General features: G+C 47.9%; 1 protein-coding gene across 2 annotated transcripts in view; it reads left to right on the forward strand.

The window, feature by feature from the left end:
* Positions 1 to 12680, forward strand: part of WRAP73 (WD repeat containing, antisense to TP73) — a 42633-nt gene extending 29953 nt beyond the window's left edge. Inside the window, exons 1-10 of one of the 2 annotated variants that reach the window (XM_029066472.2) lie at positions 2297 to 2543; positions 3412 to 3484; positions 5490 to 5593; positions 6818 to 6904; positions 7348 to 7482; positions 7565 to 7642; positions 8459 to 8564; positions 9448 to 9573; positions 11412 to 11603; positions 12272 to 12680. In XM_029066472.2, coding sequence (XP_028922305.1) covers positions 2472 to 2543; positions 3412 to 3484; positions 5490 to 5593; positions 6818 to 6904; positions 7348 to 7482; positions 7565 to 7642; positions 8459 to 8564; positions 9448 to 9573; positions 11412 to 11603; positions 12272 to 12384 — 1086 coding nt within the window. In that variant the 5' untranslated portion in view covers positions 2297 to 2471 and the 3' untranslated portion in view covers positions 12385 to 12680. Of the gene's footprint in view, positions 1 to 2296; positions 2544 to 3411; positions 3485 to 5489; positions 5594 to 6817; positions 6905 to 7347; positions 7483 to 7564; positions 7643 to 8458; positions 8565 to 9447; positions 9574 to 11411; positions 11604 to 12271 lie in introns of those variants that run through there. The other variant, XM_029066470.2, reaches the window with a different exon arrangement.
* The last annotated feature ends 3097 nt before the right edge of the window (positions 12681 to 15777 follow it).

Genomic DNA, 15777 nt, shown 5'->3' on the forward strand with positions numbered 1-15777 from the left:
GAGCTTTTGAATCCATCAGTCAACCTGCGCTACTGAGCGCTTACTGTATGCAGTACACTGTACTAAGCGCTTGGGAGAGTACAATATAGCAGAGTTGGTGGATGCATAGTCTGGTATCTTGGGGTAGAAGGCTTGTAGCTTTGTTTTATCAGCATGGATTATCTGCCTTTATAATGATGATAGTAATTGTGGTATTTAAGCGCTTGCTATGTGCCAAGCACTGTACTAAGTCCTGGGCTAGATACAAGGTAATCAGGTCCCATATAGGGCTCACAGACTAAGTAAGAGGGAGAACAGGTGTTGAAACCCCATTTTACAGATGAGGAAACTAAGACACGGAGAAGTTGGAAGAACAGTAAGAACTGGGAAGTGGGAGAACTGGGATTATTCTTTCCTTAACTCCCTCCAGTCTGGCTTCTGCCTCCTTCACAGAAACTGCCCTTTGACAGATCACCGGTGAGCTCCCTCTTGCCAGAGAGCAACGGCCTCTTCCCCATCCCAATCCTCCTTGACCTCTCGGCTGCCTTGGACACCGTGGTCCACCCCCTTCTCCTGGAAACCTTATCCAGCCTCGGCTTCACTGACACTGCCCTGTCTGGTTCTCCTCCTATCTCTCTGGTCGCTCCTCGTCCGTCTCTTTCACGGACTCCTCCGCTGCTTCCCATCCCCTAACTGTGGGAGTCCGTCAAGGCTCGGTTCTATTCTCCCCTTCTATTCTCCAGCTGCACCCGCTCCCTCGGAGAACTCATTCGCTTCCATGGCTACAACGACCTCAGCTCCTTTTCCGCAGTCTCACATTTCCTCCTGCCTTCAGGATGTCTCTACTTGGATGTGCATTCATTCAGTCGTATTTATCGAGACTGTGTGCGGAGCACTGTACTGAGCGCTTGGAATGTACAATTCGGCAACAGAGACAATCCCGGGCCAATAACGGGCTCACGGTCTAAGCCGGGGAGACAGAGAGCAAAACAAAACGGTACAAAGCAGGTGTTCTGCTGACCCTTCCAATTTAACATGTCCGAACTAGAACTCCTTTTCTTCGTGCCTAAATCCTATCCTCCCCATGACTTTCCCATCACCGTAAACAGCACTATCCTTCCCATCTCACAAGCCCGTAACCTTGGCGTTATCCTCAACTCATAATAATGTTGGTACTCGTTAAGCGCTTACTATGTGCAAAGCACTGTTTTAAGCGCTGGGGGGATACAAGGTGATCAGGTTGTCCCTCATGGGGCTCACAGTCTTCATCCCCATTTTACAGATGAGGTAACTGAGGCCCGGAGAAGTGAAGTGACTTGCCCAAAGTCACACAGCTGACAAGTGGCGGAGCCGGGATTAGAACCCCTGACCTCTGACTCCCAAGCCCGGGCTCTTTCCACTGAGCCACGCTGCTTCTCTGTGAGCCCTCTTCCCATACCGGGAGTCGAACCCGGGCTGCCTGGGTGAAAACCAGGAATCCTAACCGCTGGACTCATCTCTCATCTCTGTCATTCAACCTACGTATTTAATCTGTCGCCAAACCCTGTTGGTTCAACCTTCACAACATTACTAAAATCTGCCCTCTCCTCTCCGTCCGAACTGCTTACTGCCGTTAATCCAAGCATTTATCCTGTTCCGGCCTGGATTACTGCATCGGTCTCCTTGCTCATCTCCCTGCCTTCTATCTCTCCCAGCTCCGGTCCATACTTCACTCTGCTGCCTGGATTATTTTTCTAGAAAACCGTTCTGTCCGTGTTTTCTCACTCCTCAAGAACTTCTACTGGTTGCCCATCCACCTCCACATCAAAACAGAAAGTCCTGTAAAGGACCGATCACCTTACTCCCTCCTACCTTGCCTTCCTGATTTCCTGCTACAACCAGCCCGCACACTTCATCCCTCTAATGCCAACCTACTCACTGTACCTCTGTCTCACCGCGGACCTCTCACCCATATCCTGCCTCTGGCCTGGAACGTCCTCCCTCTTCATATCCGACAGACTTTCACTCTCCCCCCGTTCAAAGGCTTATTAAAAGCACATATCCTCTAAGAGATCTCCCCCAACCAAGCCCTCATTTCCTCTTCCCCCCACTCCCTTCTGTGTCACCTTTCCACTTGGATTTGCCCCCTTTATTCACCCCTCCCTCAAGTCCGCAGCGCTTATGTACATAACCATAATTTATTGATATTCATGTCTGACCCTCCTCTAGACTAAGGCCGTTGCAATATTACTCTGTTATATTGTACTCTCCCAAGCGCTTAGTACAGTGCACTGCACCCGGTAAGTGGTCAATAAATACGACTGATTGATGGATGAGAACCCAAGTCCTCTGAATCCCAGGCTTGTACTTTTTCCACCAAGCCACGCTGTGTCTCTAAAAGAGCAGTTCCTGCGTTTACACCTCTTACAATTTGTTACTTCTTCAGCTTTTTGTCAAGGTCCTGGAGGAGGCAGTGCTAGGGATAGCTAACGATATTTTGTCCCTGATGGGTAATGTTAGATGCAAATCTGTATCCTAAAGGAATCAGACCCCGGATCGTCTATCATCATCGTTTCACCACCATGGTGAGTTTCTATTGAGTTCTTACTCTGTGCAAAGACCAATACTAGGCATTTGGGAACCTATAATTTTAAGTAACGGACAAGGGTCCCTGACCCCAAAGAGCTTGCAATCTAATGGCAGGTACTTGGTAAGAGGCAGCATGACTTAATAGAAAGAAAGAGCGCAGGTCTGGAAGTCTGGAAAGCTGATTTCTAATCCTGGCTCCACCTCTGCTTGCTGCGGGACCTTGGGAAAGTCATTAACTTTTCTGTGCCTCAGTTTCCTAATCTGAAAAATGGGGATTCAGTACCTGTTCTCCCTCCTACTTAGACTGTGAGCCTTATGTAGAGTAGGGACTGTGTCCAATCTGGGTAAAAGTGTCCACCTCAGCGCTCGGTACAGTGCTTGGCACATGGTGAGTGCTTAATGAATACCACTGTTGTTATTATTATTATTGTTATTGTTGTTGAAAATACTGAAGGAGGCATGCCGCTGTTTTGAAATCTTATTTACTTTTTTTCCCCTAGAAAAATTCCTTTCTTGAAATCCTTAGAAATCATTTACTGGGTTTAATGACAGCAGGTTCTAGGTAGGCAGTGATGAAAATAAATAAATCGGATGTACATTCAGGATATCTGAATGTTATCTGTTAACTGTTTTTAACATGATAAAACGGTATAAAAAAAAGAACACTTTGTATTGAAAACATTTCACTTAGCATTGTTTGTAGCGACCGCGTATGTCATCTCTTCCAACAGTACCCCCAAATCCTTAAATTTCTCAGGGTTCAAAGATGTAAGTTGGGGTTTTGAATGGGGGCCTCATCAATTTGACAAAATAAACACGTGCTGCTTCCTCTTTTCTCCACCCTCGCCCCCCTCTTTCCAACAGCTGCGGATAACCGTCTGGTCCTTGTGTACAAAATCTGTATCTTATATCAAATATCCCAAAGCCTGTCAACAGGGTGAGTGTATGGAGCCTATTCTAAGGGGGGTATTTTTAATTTTTATAATTCTGTGTAAATCCTCCTCTCCTCTAGGGCCAGATTAAAAATATGGCCCTAGAGGAGAGGGGAATTTACATAGAATGAGCAAGCCCATGTTCCTGGACTGAGGGGAAGCTCAGTCTCTTCCATCTGATGCTCGAGTCTCAACCTCTGGATCCCCTACGGTGCGGGGACTGGGGCTCGGACGGGTCGGGTAACCTCAGGCCCACGGCGGAATGTCTTGTTGCCTCCGTGCTTGCATTTGGGAGAAGGGGAGGGCAAAGGAAATCCCCGTCAGTCAATCATTGGTGTTTATTTGGCATTTATTACGCATAGAGCACTGTTTTAAGAGCTTGGGAGAGTACAATACAACAGAGTTGGTAAATACGATCCCTCACCCGGATGTTTTGAGGGCAGATTAGATAAGTAGAAGCCCCTAAAAACAGTACTTGGGGGTTTCCATTCACGAATTGCTACACTAGCTATAAACATAATTACCACTGGTTTCATTTTGACTTTCAGCACTTGGGTGTAGAAAACCTGGAACAACAACTTTTGAATTACATCTGATCCATATTTTCCCTTTCTCATAAATGGATCAGAACAGAGTGCTAGATCATGAGGCCAGTTTTTCCAGTTTCCTACGGTAGTCCCTGGTATTTATGTACTGCTAATACTAATAATGATGATTATGGTATTCGTTAAGTGCTTACCATGTGCCAGGCACTGAACTAAACACTGGGGTGGATACAAGAAAATCGGGTTGGACCCAGTCTCTATCCCATATGGGGCTCACAGTCTCAGTCCCCATGCTACAGATGAGGTAACTGAGGCCCAGAGAAATGAAGCGGCGTGTCCAAAGTCACACAGCAGACAAGTGGCAGAGCCGGGTTTAGAACCCATGACCATCTGACTTCTGCGCTATCCACCACGCCACGCTGCTTCTAGGGAGTGTTCTACTGAGTGCTTCTCCTGACTACTGAGTGTTCGGAATCATGTGGACAAAGAGCGTTTCGAGAAAGTGGACATGCATGTAATGGAGACACAGCATGCCTCAGTAGAAAGGGCCTGGGATCTGGGAGTCGGGAGGCTGGGTTCTAGTCCTGGCTCTGCCTCCGATCTTCTGCGTGCCACTGAGCAAGTCACGACCTCTGTGGGCCTCAGTTTCCTCATCTCGAGGTAGTTAACCTGGCTCTCCTGACCTCAATAGGAGTGTTGTGAAGAGAAGAGTGAAATAAATGATGTGAAAATGCTTTGGAAAATAAAAACCCTCTACAAAAACTGAGGCATTATTATTATTGGTCTCTCTGAGGCAAAATAGTGATGACTTTTGTGATTCACTAGACTGTAAACACGTGGGCAGGGAACATTTCTACCATCTCTGTTGTACTGTACTCTCTCAAGTGCTTAGTACAACGCTCTGCACCCAGTAAGGACTCGGTAAATACCACTGATTGATTGATTATGTTAGTACCATCTCTGAGGTACTCTGATAGGCTGCGGTAAAGGACATGGGATTCTGGCATCTGCCTCCCGTTATTGAGGGTTCAGAGGGAACTGGATCAACCAGTCAAGGAATGGTACTTAGTGAGCACCTACTTAGCGCAGAGCACTGTACTAAACGCTTAGGGTGGTGCAAGAGCATTAAAAGACAAAATCCTTACCCTCCAGGATCGTATAATTTAACAGGATATATTTTTTCACCTGTGGCCTCTGTTTCCAAACTCCTAATTTGGTTACACTTGTTTCAGAAGGATAACTAAATTTCCCAACCTGAATTGGTTTTCCAGTAATGATGGTAGATTTAAAATGATTACAATGAACCCTGCTTCTTTTGGGGGGACGAATTCATTGCTTTCCCCTCCATTTGTCCTGTGTAATGTCTTTTTTTCCTTTTTCATCTCTGTCCACGTAAATTATTACTGTGTTTCTTTTTTTTCCTTGGCTTCCCTTTGACCTCATTCAGTGTAAATCTCACTGGCAGGAATAACCTTCACGAAGGACGGCCGCTACATGGCGCTGGCCGAGCGGCGGGACTGCAAGGATTACATTAGTCTCTTTGTGTGCAGTGACTGGCAGCTTTTGAGGGTAAGAAATGCCATTTCCTGCTGCCGCCGAGAGGGAAGATGGAAAAGCCTGGTCCCCCCGCTGAGGAGATGTGATTCCCGATCTGCTTTAGCCACAGGGCACCTTTCAGTTTAGTGAATGAGGTGATTTTCTAAGTGGACCCTTTATAACTCCATAGAGGGAAACGTGCCTTTCAAAAAGTGATCCATTTCCTCTTTATCATTATTGGTGTGGTGAGGCCTTTGGGTGGAGAGCATAGAGAAGCAGCTTAGCTCAGTGGAAAGAGCCCGGGCTTGGGAGTCAGAGGTCACGGGTTCGAATCCCACATCTGCCACTTGGTAGCTGTGTGACTGTGGGCAAGTCACTTCACTTCCCTGTGCCTCAGGTACCTTAATGGGGATTAAGACTGTGAACCTCACGTGGGACAACCTGATTCCCCTGTATCTACCCCAGCGCATAGGACAGTGCTCTGCAAATAGTAAGCACTTAACAAATACCAACATTATTATTATTATTATTATTATTAGAGGCTATATTAGTAGCAGTAAATATGACACTGTCTTCAAACAGTCTTCATCCTTAAAGATACTGCAGACTGCTTTATTGGACATAAATATGGTGCAAGAAAAGTGAAATGCTAATTTTCTTTGTTTGGCAAACCCACACCTATCTTGCCTGATTGCACTTAACCAGCCACAGTGGATTTAGGTGGAAGAGTATGGTGGAACGGGCAGCCACGTGAGCAGAAACTACCGCCCATCTGCTTGAAGGCGGCATGCGCTAGTTTTGGGGGGGTTTTTAATGGTATTGTTAAGCACTTACTATGTGCCAGGCACTGTACTAAGGGCTGGAGTAGATACAAGATCATCAGGTGGGGCACAGTCCCTCTTCCACTTGGGACTCGGTCTTAATCCCCATTTTACAGATAAGGTAAATGAGGCACAGAGAAGTGAAGAGACTTGCCCGAGGTCACACAGCAGACAGCTGGAGGACCCAGGGGATTAGAACCCAGATCTCCGGACTCCCAGGCCTGTGCTCTTTCCACTAGGCCACCCTGCTTCCCCGCTGTAAAACAAAACGAGCTCTCTTTGGGTTTGGAGCCACACTCTGGGGCCAAATAGCTATCGAAAATTCCCCACAAGGCAGAACGCCTCCAGTGCTAAAAGGGTAAAATAAGTCCAACCCCCTGGCTTTATAAAAAAAGAAAAACAACAACAACAAAACTTTTTTCGCTCTCTTTGGAAGCACTTTGATACAGATACCCAAGACCTTGCAGGAATTGAGTGGGCCCCTAATGGATGTGTGTTGGCAGTGTGGGACACCTGTTTGGAGGTATGGCAGAAATGAAGACTGTAAGTAAATGGTTCCTTTTTTTCAGGGATTCTCTGATTATCTTTCCCCATCCTGTTGGCTTTCCTTGTGGCCTTCAATAATGTCAAAATTAGGTCAGTTCTTCACGCACTGAGTAGTGTGGATTTAAAAACAAAATGGCCAAATGTTCCTGAAAGTCACAGAGGACATTGTACATGGTATTTGCTGACTAACCTGAGCGATTTTCTTTGTAATCGCTTTGTGGGAAATTCAGCAATTCCCTCCAAGACTGTACTCCTCTACCGTCCTACCCCTCGTGTAAGAGTTTCCCCTAACTGAACAGTCCTCCTTCCTAGTGGGAGTGGAAGAAATGGAAGGTATCAGGCCCTCAATAGGCACCTTGCACTGGACCAGGCTCATCAGAAATGATGTTTTAACAACAAAAATGATGCGATTGCTTGCAGTATAAGGTTCTCCTGTACTCCTTGGATGGCCGCTTGCTGTCAACGTATTGTGCGTATGAGTGGTCCCTGGGTGTCAAATCGATCGCCTGGAGTCCGAGCAGTCAGTTTTTGGCCATCGGAAGCTTCGATGAAAAGGTAGGAGAAGGTGGCGAGCTGTGTGTGGGAAACAGAGCTCTGGAGGTCATCCCTTGTGCTCACCTTGGCCTTTTTTGCCTAGGTGCGCATTCTGAACCATGTGACGTGGAAGATGGTTACAGAGTTTGGACATCCTGCAACTGTTTCTAACTCCAAAGTAGTAAGTGTGGGATTGAGGTTGACCCGTGCCTACAGAGAAGTAGCGTGGCCTAGTGGGTAGAACGTGGGCCTGGGAGTCTGGGGACCTGGGTTCTAATCCCAGCTCCACCACTTGCCTGCTGTGTGACCTTGGGGCGAGTCGGTTAACTTCTCTTGGCTTCGGTCTCCTCATTTGAAAAATGGGGATTCGACACCTGTTCTCCCTCCCTCCTAGGCTGTGAGTCCCGTGTGGGATGGGGACTGATTATCCTGTATCTGCCATAGCTTGGCAGAGTGCTTGGCACATCTAAAGTGCTGAACAAATGCCACAGTAATACTAGCAGTATAATATTGTAATCAATATTATTTTAATATCCGTTTAGACTGTGAGCCCATCATTGGGTAAGGATTGTCTCTATCTGTTGCCAAATTGTACATCCCAAGCGCTTACTACAGTGCTCTGCACATAGTAAGCGCTCAACAAATACTATTGAATGAATTGTCGTAACCTGAAGAAAAACTTTTGTGTTTAATGGTGGCTGCTTTTCTGTTGGTTTGCAAAATTTGGTGGTGGGGAGGTCGTGTTTAACAAATCTCAGTGATGCATCGAGAAAAATATTTGTGGTTATAAAGTCTCTCCATTATCCTTCCCATCCTCAGCACCGTGGGCTCTGCCCCAGTAGTAGGATGCCCCAGTTCTACAGGGCCACTGTTATTTGGCTTTTTTGAGATTCTTTTTTTTTTTCTTGATGCCTGGAGTTCTGTTATCTTTCGGTCTTCTCTCCGAACAGAGGTGAAGCTCGGGAGCCCTCGAAACCGCACGTTCTCTTTCCTTCAGGTGGTGTATAAGGAGACGGAGAAGTGCCCAACTCTGGGACTGGAGAATTTTCCTTTCCCCCCGACAAGAGCAGCGGCTAGTTCTCTTTTCAGCACAGAAAGTAAATGTAAGAAAGCAAGGGAAATGGGGTGGTGACAACAGGTGTTTGTTCTTTATGTTGAATATTGAATAGTGTTTGGCACAGGCTGTGCACCCAATTAGTGCTTAATCAATACATTTACTCCTACTCTTGATATCTCTTGTTTTAACTGCTCTAGATTAGTATAGATGCATTGCCGGCCTTTACTCAGCTTTCTAATAAGCCACAGCCAAGGTTGTTGAGGAAGCATGAGGGAAGCAAGGGGAGAAAGAGGGTTGTGGAGAGGGAGGAGAGCAGAAAAGTACCGTGAACCAGAAGCTTATTCATATATTCATTAATCAGTTGTATTTATTGAGCGTTTTACTTCGGGTAGAGTACTGTCCTAAGGGCTTGGAAGAGTACAATATAACAGTAATCAGACACATTCCCTGCCCTCGAAGAGTTTACAGCCTAGAGGGGGACACAGACATGAATATAAATCAATAAATGGCAGATATGTACGTAAGTGCTATGGAGCTGGGGGGTGGGGGATGAATAAAGTCAGTGTGACCCAGAGGGAGTGGAAGAAGAGGAAAGGACGACTACGAGTAGGGAGATAGAAAAACACAACTCCTCTAGCATTGACAGCCTCATTGTGGGTTCGGGGAAAAGCAAGAATTCAGAATGAACAATTTGTTCAGCTATTTTGTTTTCTATCCTTCACTAAAATTTCCCATTAGGCTTTACCAGGAAGGGTCTCTGACATTAATGTGGTACCGTTGAATAGAATATAAGTGGCTGGGAAGGTTATCATCACCTTTCTTGTGCAGAACAATCTTTCTAGAAAGTCAGCAGGAGTATCTGGGTGCGCTTAGCTATTGGCAGGACTTAGTACCATCCAGCCCTTTTTGTTTTTCTTTTCAAATTCCAGATGAGATTGCTTCATCACCGGTTTCATTACAGACTTTGAAACCTGTCAGTGACCGAGCGAACCCGAAAATTGGAATTGGAATGTTGGCATTTAGTGCCGATAACTGTTTCCTGGCGACAAAGAATGGTCAGTACTCCCCACCCGGCATTGCCTGATCTAAAACGGAATCCATTAATGGTATTATTGAGTGCTTACTGTGTGCAGAGCACTGTACTAAGCACTTGGGAGAGTGGAGGATAACAGGATCGGTAGACACATTCCCTGCCCCAGAGGAGCTTACGGTCTAGAAGGGGAGATAGACATTAAAATAAATCTCACATATAATAATGTTGGTATTTGTTAAGCGCTTACTATGTACAGAGCACTGTTCTAAGCGCTGGGGTAGACACAGGGGAATCAGGTTGTCCCACGTGGGGCTCACAGTCTTCATCCCCATTTTACAGATGAGGGAACTGAGGCACAGAGAATAATAATAATAATAATAATGTTGGTATTTGTTAAGCGCAGAGCAGAGCAGAGCACTGTTCTAAGCGCTGGGGGAGATACAGGGTAATCAGGTTGTCTGTCCCATGTGAGGCTTACAGTCTTAATCCCCATTTTACAGATGGGGTAACTGAGGGACAGAGAAGTTAAGTGACTTGCCCACAGTCACACAGCTGACAAGTGGCGGAGCTGGGATTCGAACCCCTGACCTCTGACTCCCAAGCCCGGGCTCTTTCCACTGAGCCACGCTGCTTCTCTATGCACGTAAATGCTGTGGGGCTGAGGATGGGGTGAATAAAAGGAAGACTCCCTCAGCAGTCCCTGTCCGGTCTCGAGACTGTGGAAGTCGTCGCAGTAACAGGGTAGATTAGCACCCTAAGGGACCGTGTCTAAAACGGAACTTACCTTCCCACCCAAACCCTGTCCTCCCCTAACTTTCCCGTCACTGTGGAAGGCACCACCAGCCTTCCTGTCTCATAAGCCCATAACCTTGGCGCTGTCCTTGACTCCTCTCTCTCATTCGACCCACATATTCACTCCATCACTAAATCCTATTGGTTCTACCCTCACAACATCGCTAAAATCCACCCTTTCCTCTTCATCCCAACTGCCACCCATTTTATCCAGTCACTTATCCTGTTTTGCTCTGATTACCGTGTCAGCCTCCTTACGGACCTCCCTGCCTCCGTCTCTCCCCCTCCGGTCCGGTCTTCACTCTGCTGCCCGAATCGTTTTTCTACAAAAATGTCAGGTCACGTTTCCTCACTTCTCAAGAAAGTCCAGTGGTTGCCCATCCACCTCAGACAGAAACTCCTTACCGATGGCTTTAAAGCACTCCAACACATTTCCCCCTCCTACCTCACCTCGCTACTCTCCTACTGCAACCCTGCCCGCACCCTTGGCTTCTCTGATGCTAACCACGTCACTGTACCTCGCTCTCGGGTATCGCACCACCGACCTTTCGCCCACATCCTCCCTCTGGCCTGGAGTGCCCTCTCTCCTCACAGCAGATAGACAGTTACTCTCCCCCTCTTCAAAGCTCTACTGAAGACGCATCTCCGCCAAGAGGCCTTCCCTGATTCGGCCCTCCTTTCATCGTCTCCCACTCCCTTCAGTGTCACCCTGACTCGCTCCCTTTATTCATCCTCCCTCCCAGCCTCACAGCGCTTGTGGACATATCTGTAGTTTATTTCTTTACGTTATCATCTGTCTCCCTCTTTAGGTGTAAGCTCTTTGCGGGCAGGGAATGTGTCTGTTTATTGTTCTCTCCCAAGCGCTCAGTTCAGTGCTCTGCACACAGTAGACGCTCGATAAATATAATTGACTGACTGACCAGTGCAGTTCTCCAAGTCCTCCCATGGAAAAGAAGAATCCCAGAAAAGCCGGTGTGTGGGAGGCAAGCTTCCAAACCCTTTGGAAAGAAGGGGATGCATCCGAAGTGTTCCGGGCCTTTAGCTCTCCCTTTTTTTTCTTTCCACAAGACAACATTCCCAATGCAGTCTGGATCTGGGATGTACAGAAGCTGAAGTTGTTTGTGGTCCTGGAGCAGTTGGCCGCGGTCCGTTCGTTCCAGTGGGATCCCCAGCAAGCCCGCCTGGCCGTCTGCACGGGCAATAGCAAAGTGTATCTGTGGTCCCCGGCAGGCTGCGTGTCCGTCCAGGTTCCGCTGGAAGGTAAGGAGCGCGGGCAGCGCTGCTTAACTGCTTGGCAGGATGCGATTTCTCAAATCCCCCAAAACTTAGCAGAGGCCCTCAGTTTTACCAGAATGAGAAGGTGGGATCAGGGAACATCCTTCCCACACATCTCCCCCTCTAGACTTCAAGCTCTTTGTGGGCGGGGAATGTGTCTGTTATTATATCGTATTCTCCCAAATGCTTGGGACAGTGCTCTGCACGCACTAAGCACTCAAACGCGATTGATTGATTGGTGGCGTGGCTGTCCGGATTCAAGCGTGGTGCGGTGTCGGAAGAAGAGATCTGCGGGTGGGTGGTGGTGGAGATGGATGAGTACAACCGGGAGGGTTTTCCTTGAACTCGGGGCTCCGGGGGAGCGCGGCCCCCCCCCGTGTCGGACGAGAACTCGGCCCGCTCACGTTTATGCCGCCCAACTTTGGTGTTGGGTAACGTGGGAGAGATCGGTCCGTACGAAGTTCACCGTGCTGTTCCGGAATACCACTGATCCCCAGAGGCTCAGAGCTGAGTGTGCAGCTTTTAGTAATTTCATATAAAAGTCGCGTAAGGAGGAGCAATCTGTCTCCCCCAGGCGCCGTCCTCCAAGGGGATATGTGAGCCTTTTGGGTGTCCGGTTGGATGCGTTCAGGATTCTTTTTGGCTTTCCGCAGGTGACTTCCAAGTGCTTTCTCTCTGCTGGCATAGAAGCGGGGACTCCATGGCACTCCTGAGTAAGGACAATCTGTGCTTGTGCTATTTGGAAACAGAGGAGGGCGTAAAATAACTCCAGCCCCAAAGCACCTGAAAGGGGGAGCAAAGGGTCCCCCTGGACCCCTTTTGGGAACAGATGCTGCTACATTGAAAATCAAAGTGAAACTTGGTTATTATGCACCTGTTTTGAACTGGTAAATCAGAGGCCGGGGAGTGGGTGGGGGAAGTTCTTGGAGGAAAATGTTCAACCAAGTGAACGTGACCTTGTGGCTTTAATATTTTTCTATAGCGGAGATGTATTTGTAAATATGAACTGTATAGAATGACTATTTAATTTGTATGACAAATAAATATTGGATAGTGAATCAAGATATTATGAAGTGTTTTTCTGTCACGAGTCCGGAAGTTGCTCCGGAGTATGCAGGGTGGCCTTCAGTTTCTGTTGCTTCAAGTTAAGGGGTGTGGCCCCCCGCCGTGATATAACATTCACGCCCAAGTGTCCCTGCCGTGTCCACGGACTGCAGTGAGCCATTTTCTTGGTGGTGGCCTTTAATTTCCCCAGGAAGAAGATACTAGTACCAGCTGACTTATTTGAGGATCATAGGCAGAATTTTATTGTATTTTTTAATTTTTTTTTTTTGGTATTTAAGTGCTACGTGCCATGCACTGCACCGAGTGCTGAGGAAAATACAAGTTCATCAGGTTGGACACAGGTCACGTCGCACATGAGGCTCACTTCCTTAATTCCCATTTTACAGATGAGGTAACCGAGACACAGAGAAATGAAGCGATTTGCCCACGGTCACACAGCCGACAAGTGGAGGAGCTGGAATTAGAATTCAAGTCCTTCTGACTCTCAGGCCTGGGCTCTATCCACTAGGCCATGCTGATTCTTAGGTATCTTGAAGGTGAGGTGGCAAGTCCTAGGCTTTGGAGAGCGGGATACAGGGAGGGCTTGCGCCGGGGCTCCGAATGGGCACAGGGAGGGATGGGATCCTAGGTGAGAGGAAACCTTGGAAGGTTGGGGTCATTCGATCGTATTTATTGAGCGCTTACCGTGCGCGGAGCTTGGAAAGTCCAATATAGCTATAAAGAGAGACAATCCCTGCCCACAGCGGGCTCACAGTCTAGAACGGGGGAGGGTCCAGAGGTAGGGGAGGAAGGTGCTAAGAGACCCTGCGTCTGACGGTCTAGGAGAAGCCCAGGTTGGAAACTGGGATCCCCTGAGGGATTAAAGGACCAGTGGAACGTGAGTCCTGGGGCATCCTCAAGGAAATACGGAGGGTCTGAGGGGAGAAGCTATTAGACCTAGGGAAAGAGAGGGAGTCGGAACCGGAATTGTTGTCATTGTTCCTGAATTAAGGAACCAATAAATATTCTTGATATCTCAGATGGTTCTGTCTGCCTCCGTGGGGTAGGGGCTGGAGGAGAAGCTGTGGGTGCCGGGGAATCACGTGGACCTTCTTTGTGAGCTTCCTGTAGCCAGCCCCCGATGACCTCTTTGCCTTCGGGGAGAGGGTTTTCAGTCGGAGGGTGGTGGCAGTGATAGGGGGTGCCGGGACCTGGGGACCACCGAAGAGAAGCCCCCCAACCTGCGTTACAAGAGAAGCAGCACGGTCTAGTGGAAAGAGCACGGGCCTGGGGTCGCAGGACCTGGATTCCTGGCTCTGCCAATTGCTTGCTGTGAGTGACCTTGGGCAAGTAACTTAACATCCTTGTGCCTCAGTTTCCTCAACTGTAAAATAGAGATTCAATACCTGTTCTCCCTCCTCGAGACTGTGAGCCCCCAGGCGGGACAGGGACCGTGTCTGACCTAATTAATAATGTTGGTATTTGCTTACTATGTGCAGAGCACTGTTCTAAGCGCTGGGGTAGGGTCATCAGGTTGTCCCACGTGAGGCTCACAATCTTAATCCCCATTTTACAGATGAGGTAACTGAGGCCCAGAGAAGTTAAGTGACTTGCCCACAGTCACACAGCTGACAAGTGGCAGAGCCGGGATTAACTGGTACCTACACCTACTGGCACCTAACGGTGTTTAATAAATAGTAAGCGCTGAACAAATACCGTAAAACAAAGAAAGGGAAGAGCTGAAGATCTTTAGGATCCAGGAGAGCCAGGGCCCAGGCGTTCCGAAGGTGGCTCTGGAGGCCTCTTTTGGCAGGGATGTAGGACTGAAAACCCCCATAACATCACAAGGTCATCATAAGTTAATCATTCGTATTTATTGAGCGCTTACTGGGTGCAGAGCACTGTACTGAAGCACTCGGGAGAGTACAGTGTAACAGAATCGGTAAACATGTCCCATCCCCACAGTGATCTTGGACTAGATGGGGAGACAGACGTTAATATAAATTATGGATATTGGCCTAGTGGATAGAGCACGGGCCTGGGAATCAGAAGGACCTGGGCTCTAATCCTAGCTCTGTCTGTTGTCTGACCTTGGATAAGTCACTTCTCTGTGCCTCAGTTACCTCATCTGTTAAAATGGGGATTAAGACTGAGCCCTATGCGGGACAGGCCTGGGTCCGCCAACCCGATTATCTTGGCTTTACCCCATACTTAGTACAGTGCCTGGCACATCATAATAATAGTAATGGTGGCATTTAAGCACTTACTGTGTGTTGAGCTCCGTTCTAAGTGCTGGGGTAGATTCAGGTTAATCAGGTTGGACGCAGTCACTGTCCCATATGGGGCTCAATCTTAATCCCCATTTTACCGATGAGGGAACTGGGGCACGGAGAAGTGAAGTGACTTGCCCAAAAATCACACAGCAGACATGTGGCGGAGCCAGAATTAGAACCTGGGTCCTCCTGATTCCCGGGCCTGGCCTCTACCCACTAGGCCATGCTGCTTCTCATGCACTTAAGTACCACCGTAGTTATAATTATTATTATGTACCTAAGTTCTGTGGGGTCGAAGGAGGGGATAGTAAACGGTGCAAATGCAAGTGACAGTGTGCCGCAAAGGGGAGTGGGAGAAGAGGAAATGAGGTCTTAGGGAAGGCATCTTGGAGGAGATGGGCCTTTGAAGGTGGGGAGAGTATTTGCCATATGAAGAGCGAGAAGTGGGCTAGAGATTGTCGGGGAGATAGCGGAGGTTGAGGCACAGTGAGTAGGTTGGCATTAGAGGGGCAAAGTGTGCAGGCTGGGTCGTAGGAAAGCAGCGAGATAAGGGTCAGAAGGGACGAGGTGATTCAGTGCTTTAAAGCCGACAGTAAGTTTAGGCATTAGAACGGCGTTAGCCGTGAAAGGCAACCTCCGAATGTTTCTCAATCGACAGTATTTATTAGATACCTATGTGCAGAGATCTGAACCAGGCACTTGGAAGAGTACACACCAGAAGCAAGACCTGATCTCTGGCCTCAGAGGGCTTACAATCTATTGAGGTGCGGCAGGCACGATTATTTACAAATAAAGGGAGCAGAGGGGAAAAACTGACGCGGATAATGGCATAGAATAATAGG

This window comes from Ornithorhynchus anatinus, chromosome 5, assembly GCF_004115215.2.
Source record: "Ornithorhynchus anatinus isolate Pmale09 chromosome 5, mOrnAna1.pri.v4, whole genome shotgun sequence".
Taxonomy (NCBI): domain Eukaryota; kingdom Metazoa; phylum Chordata; class Mammalia; order Monotremata; family Ornithorhynchidae; genus Ornithorhynchus; species Ornithorhynchus anatinus.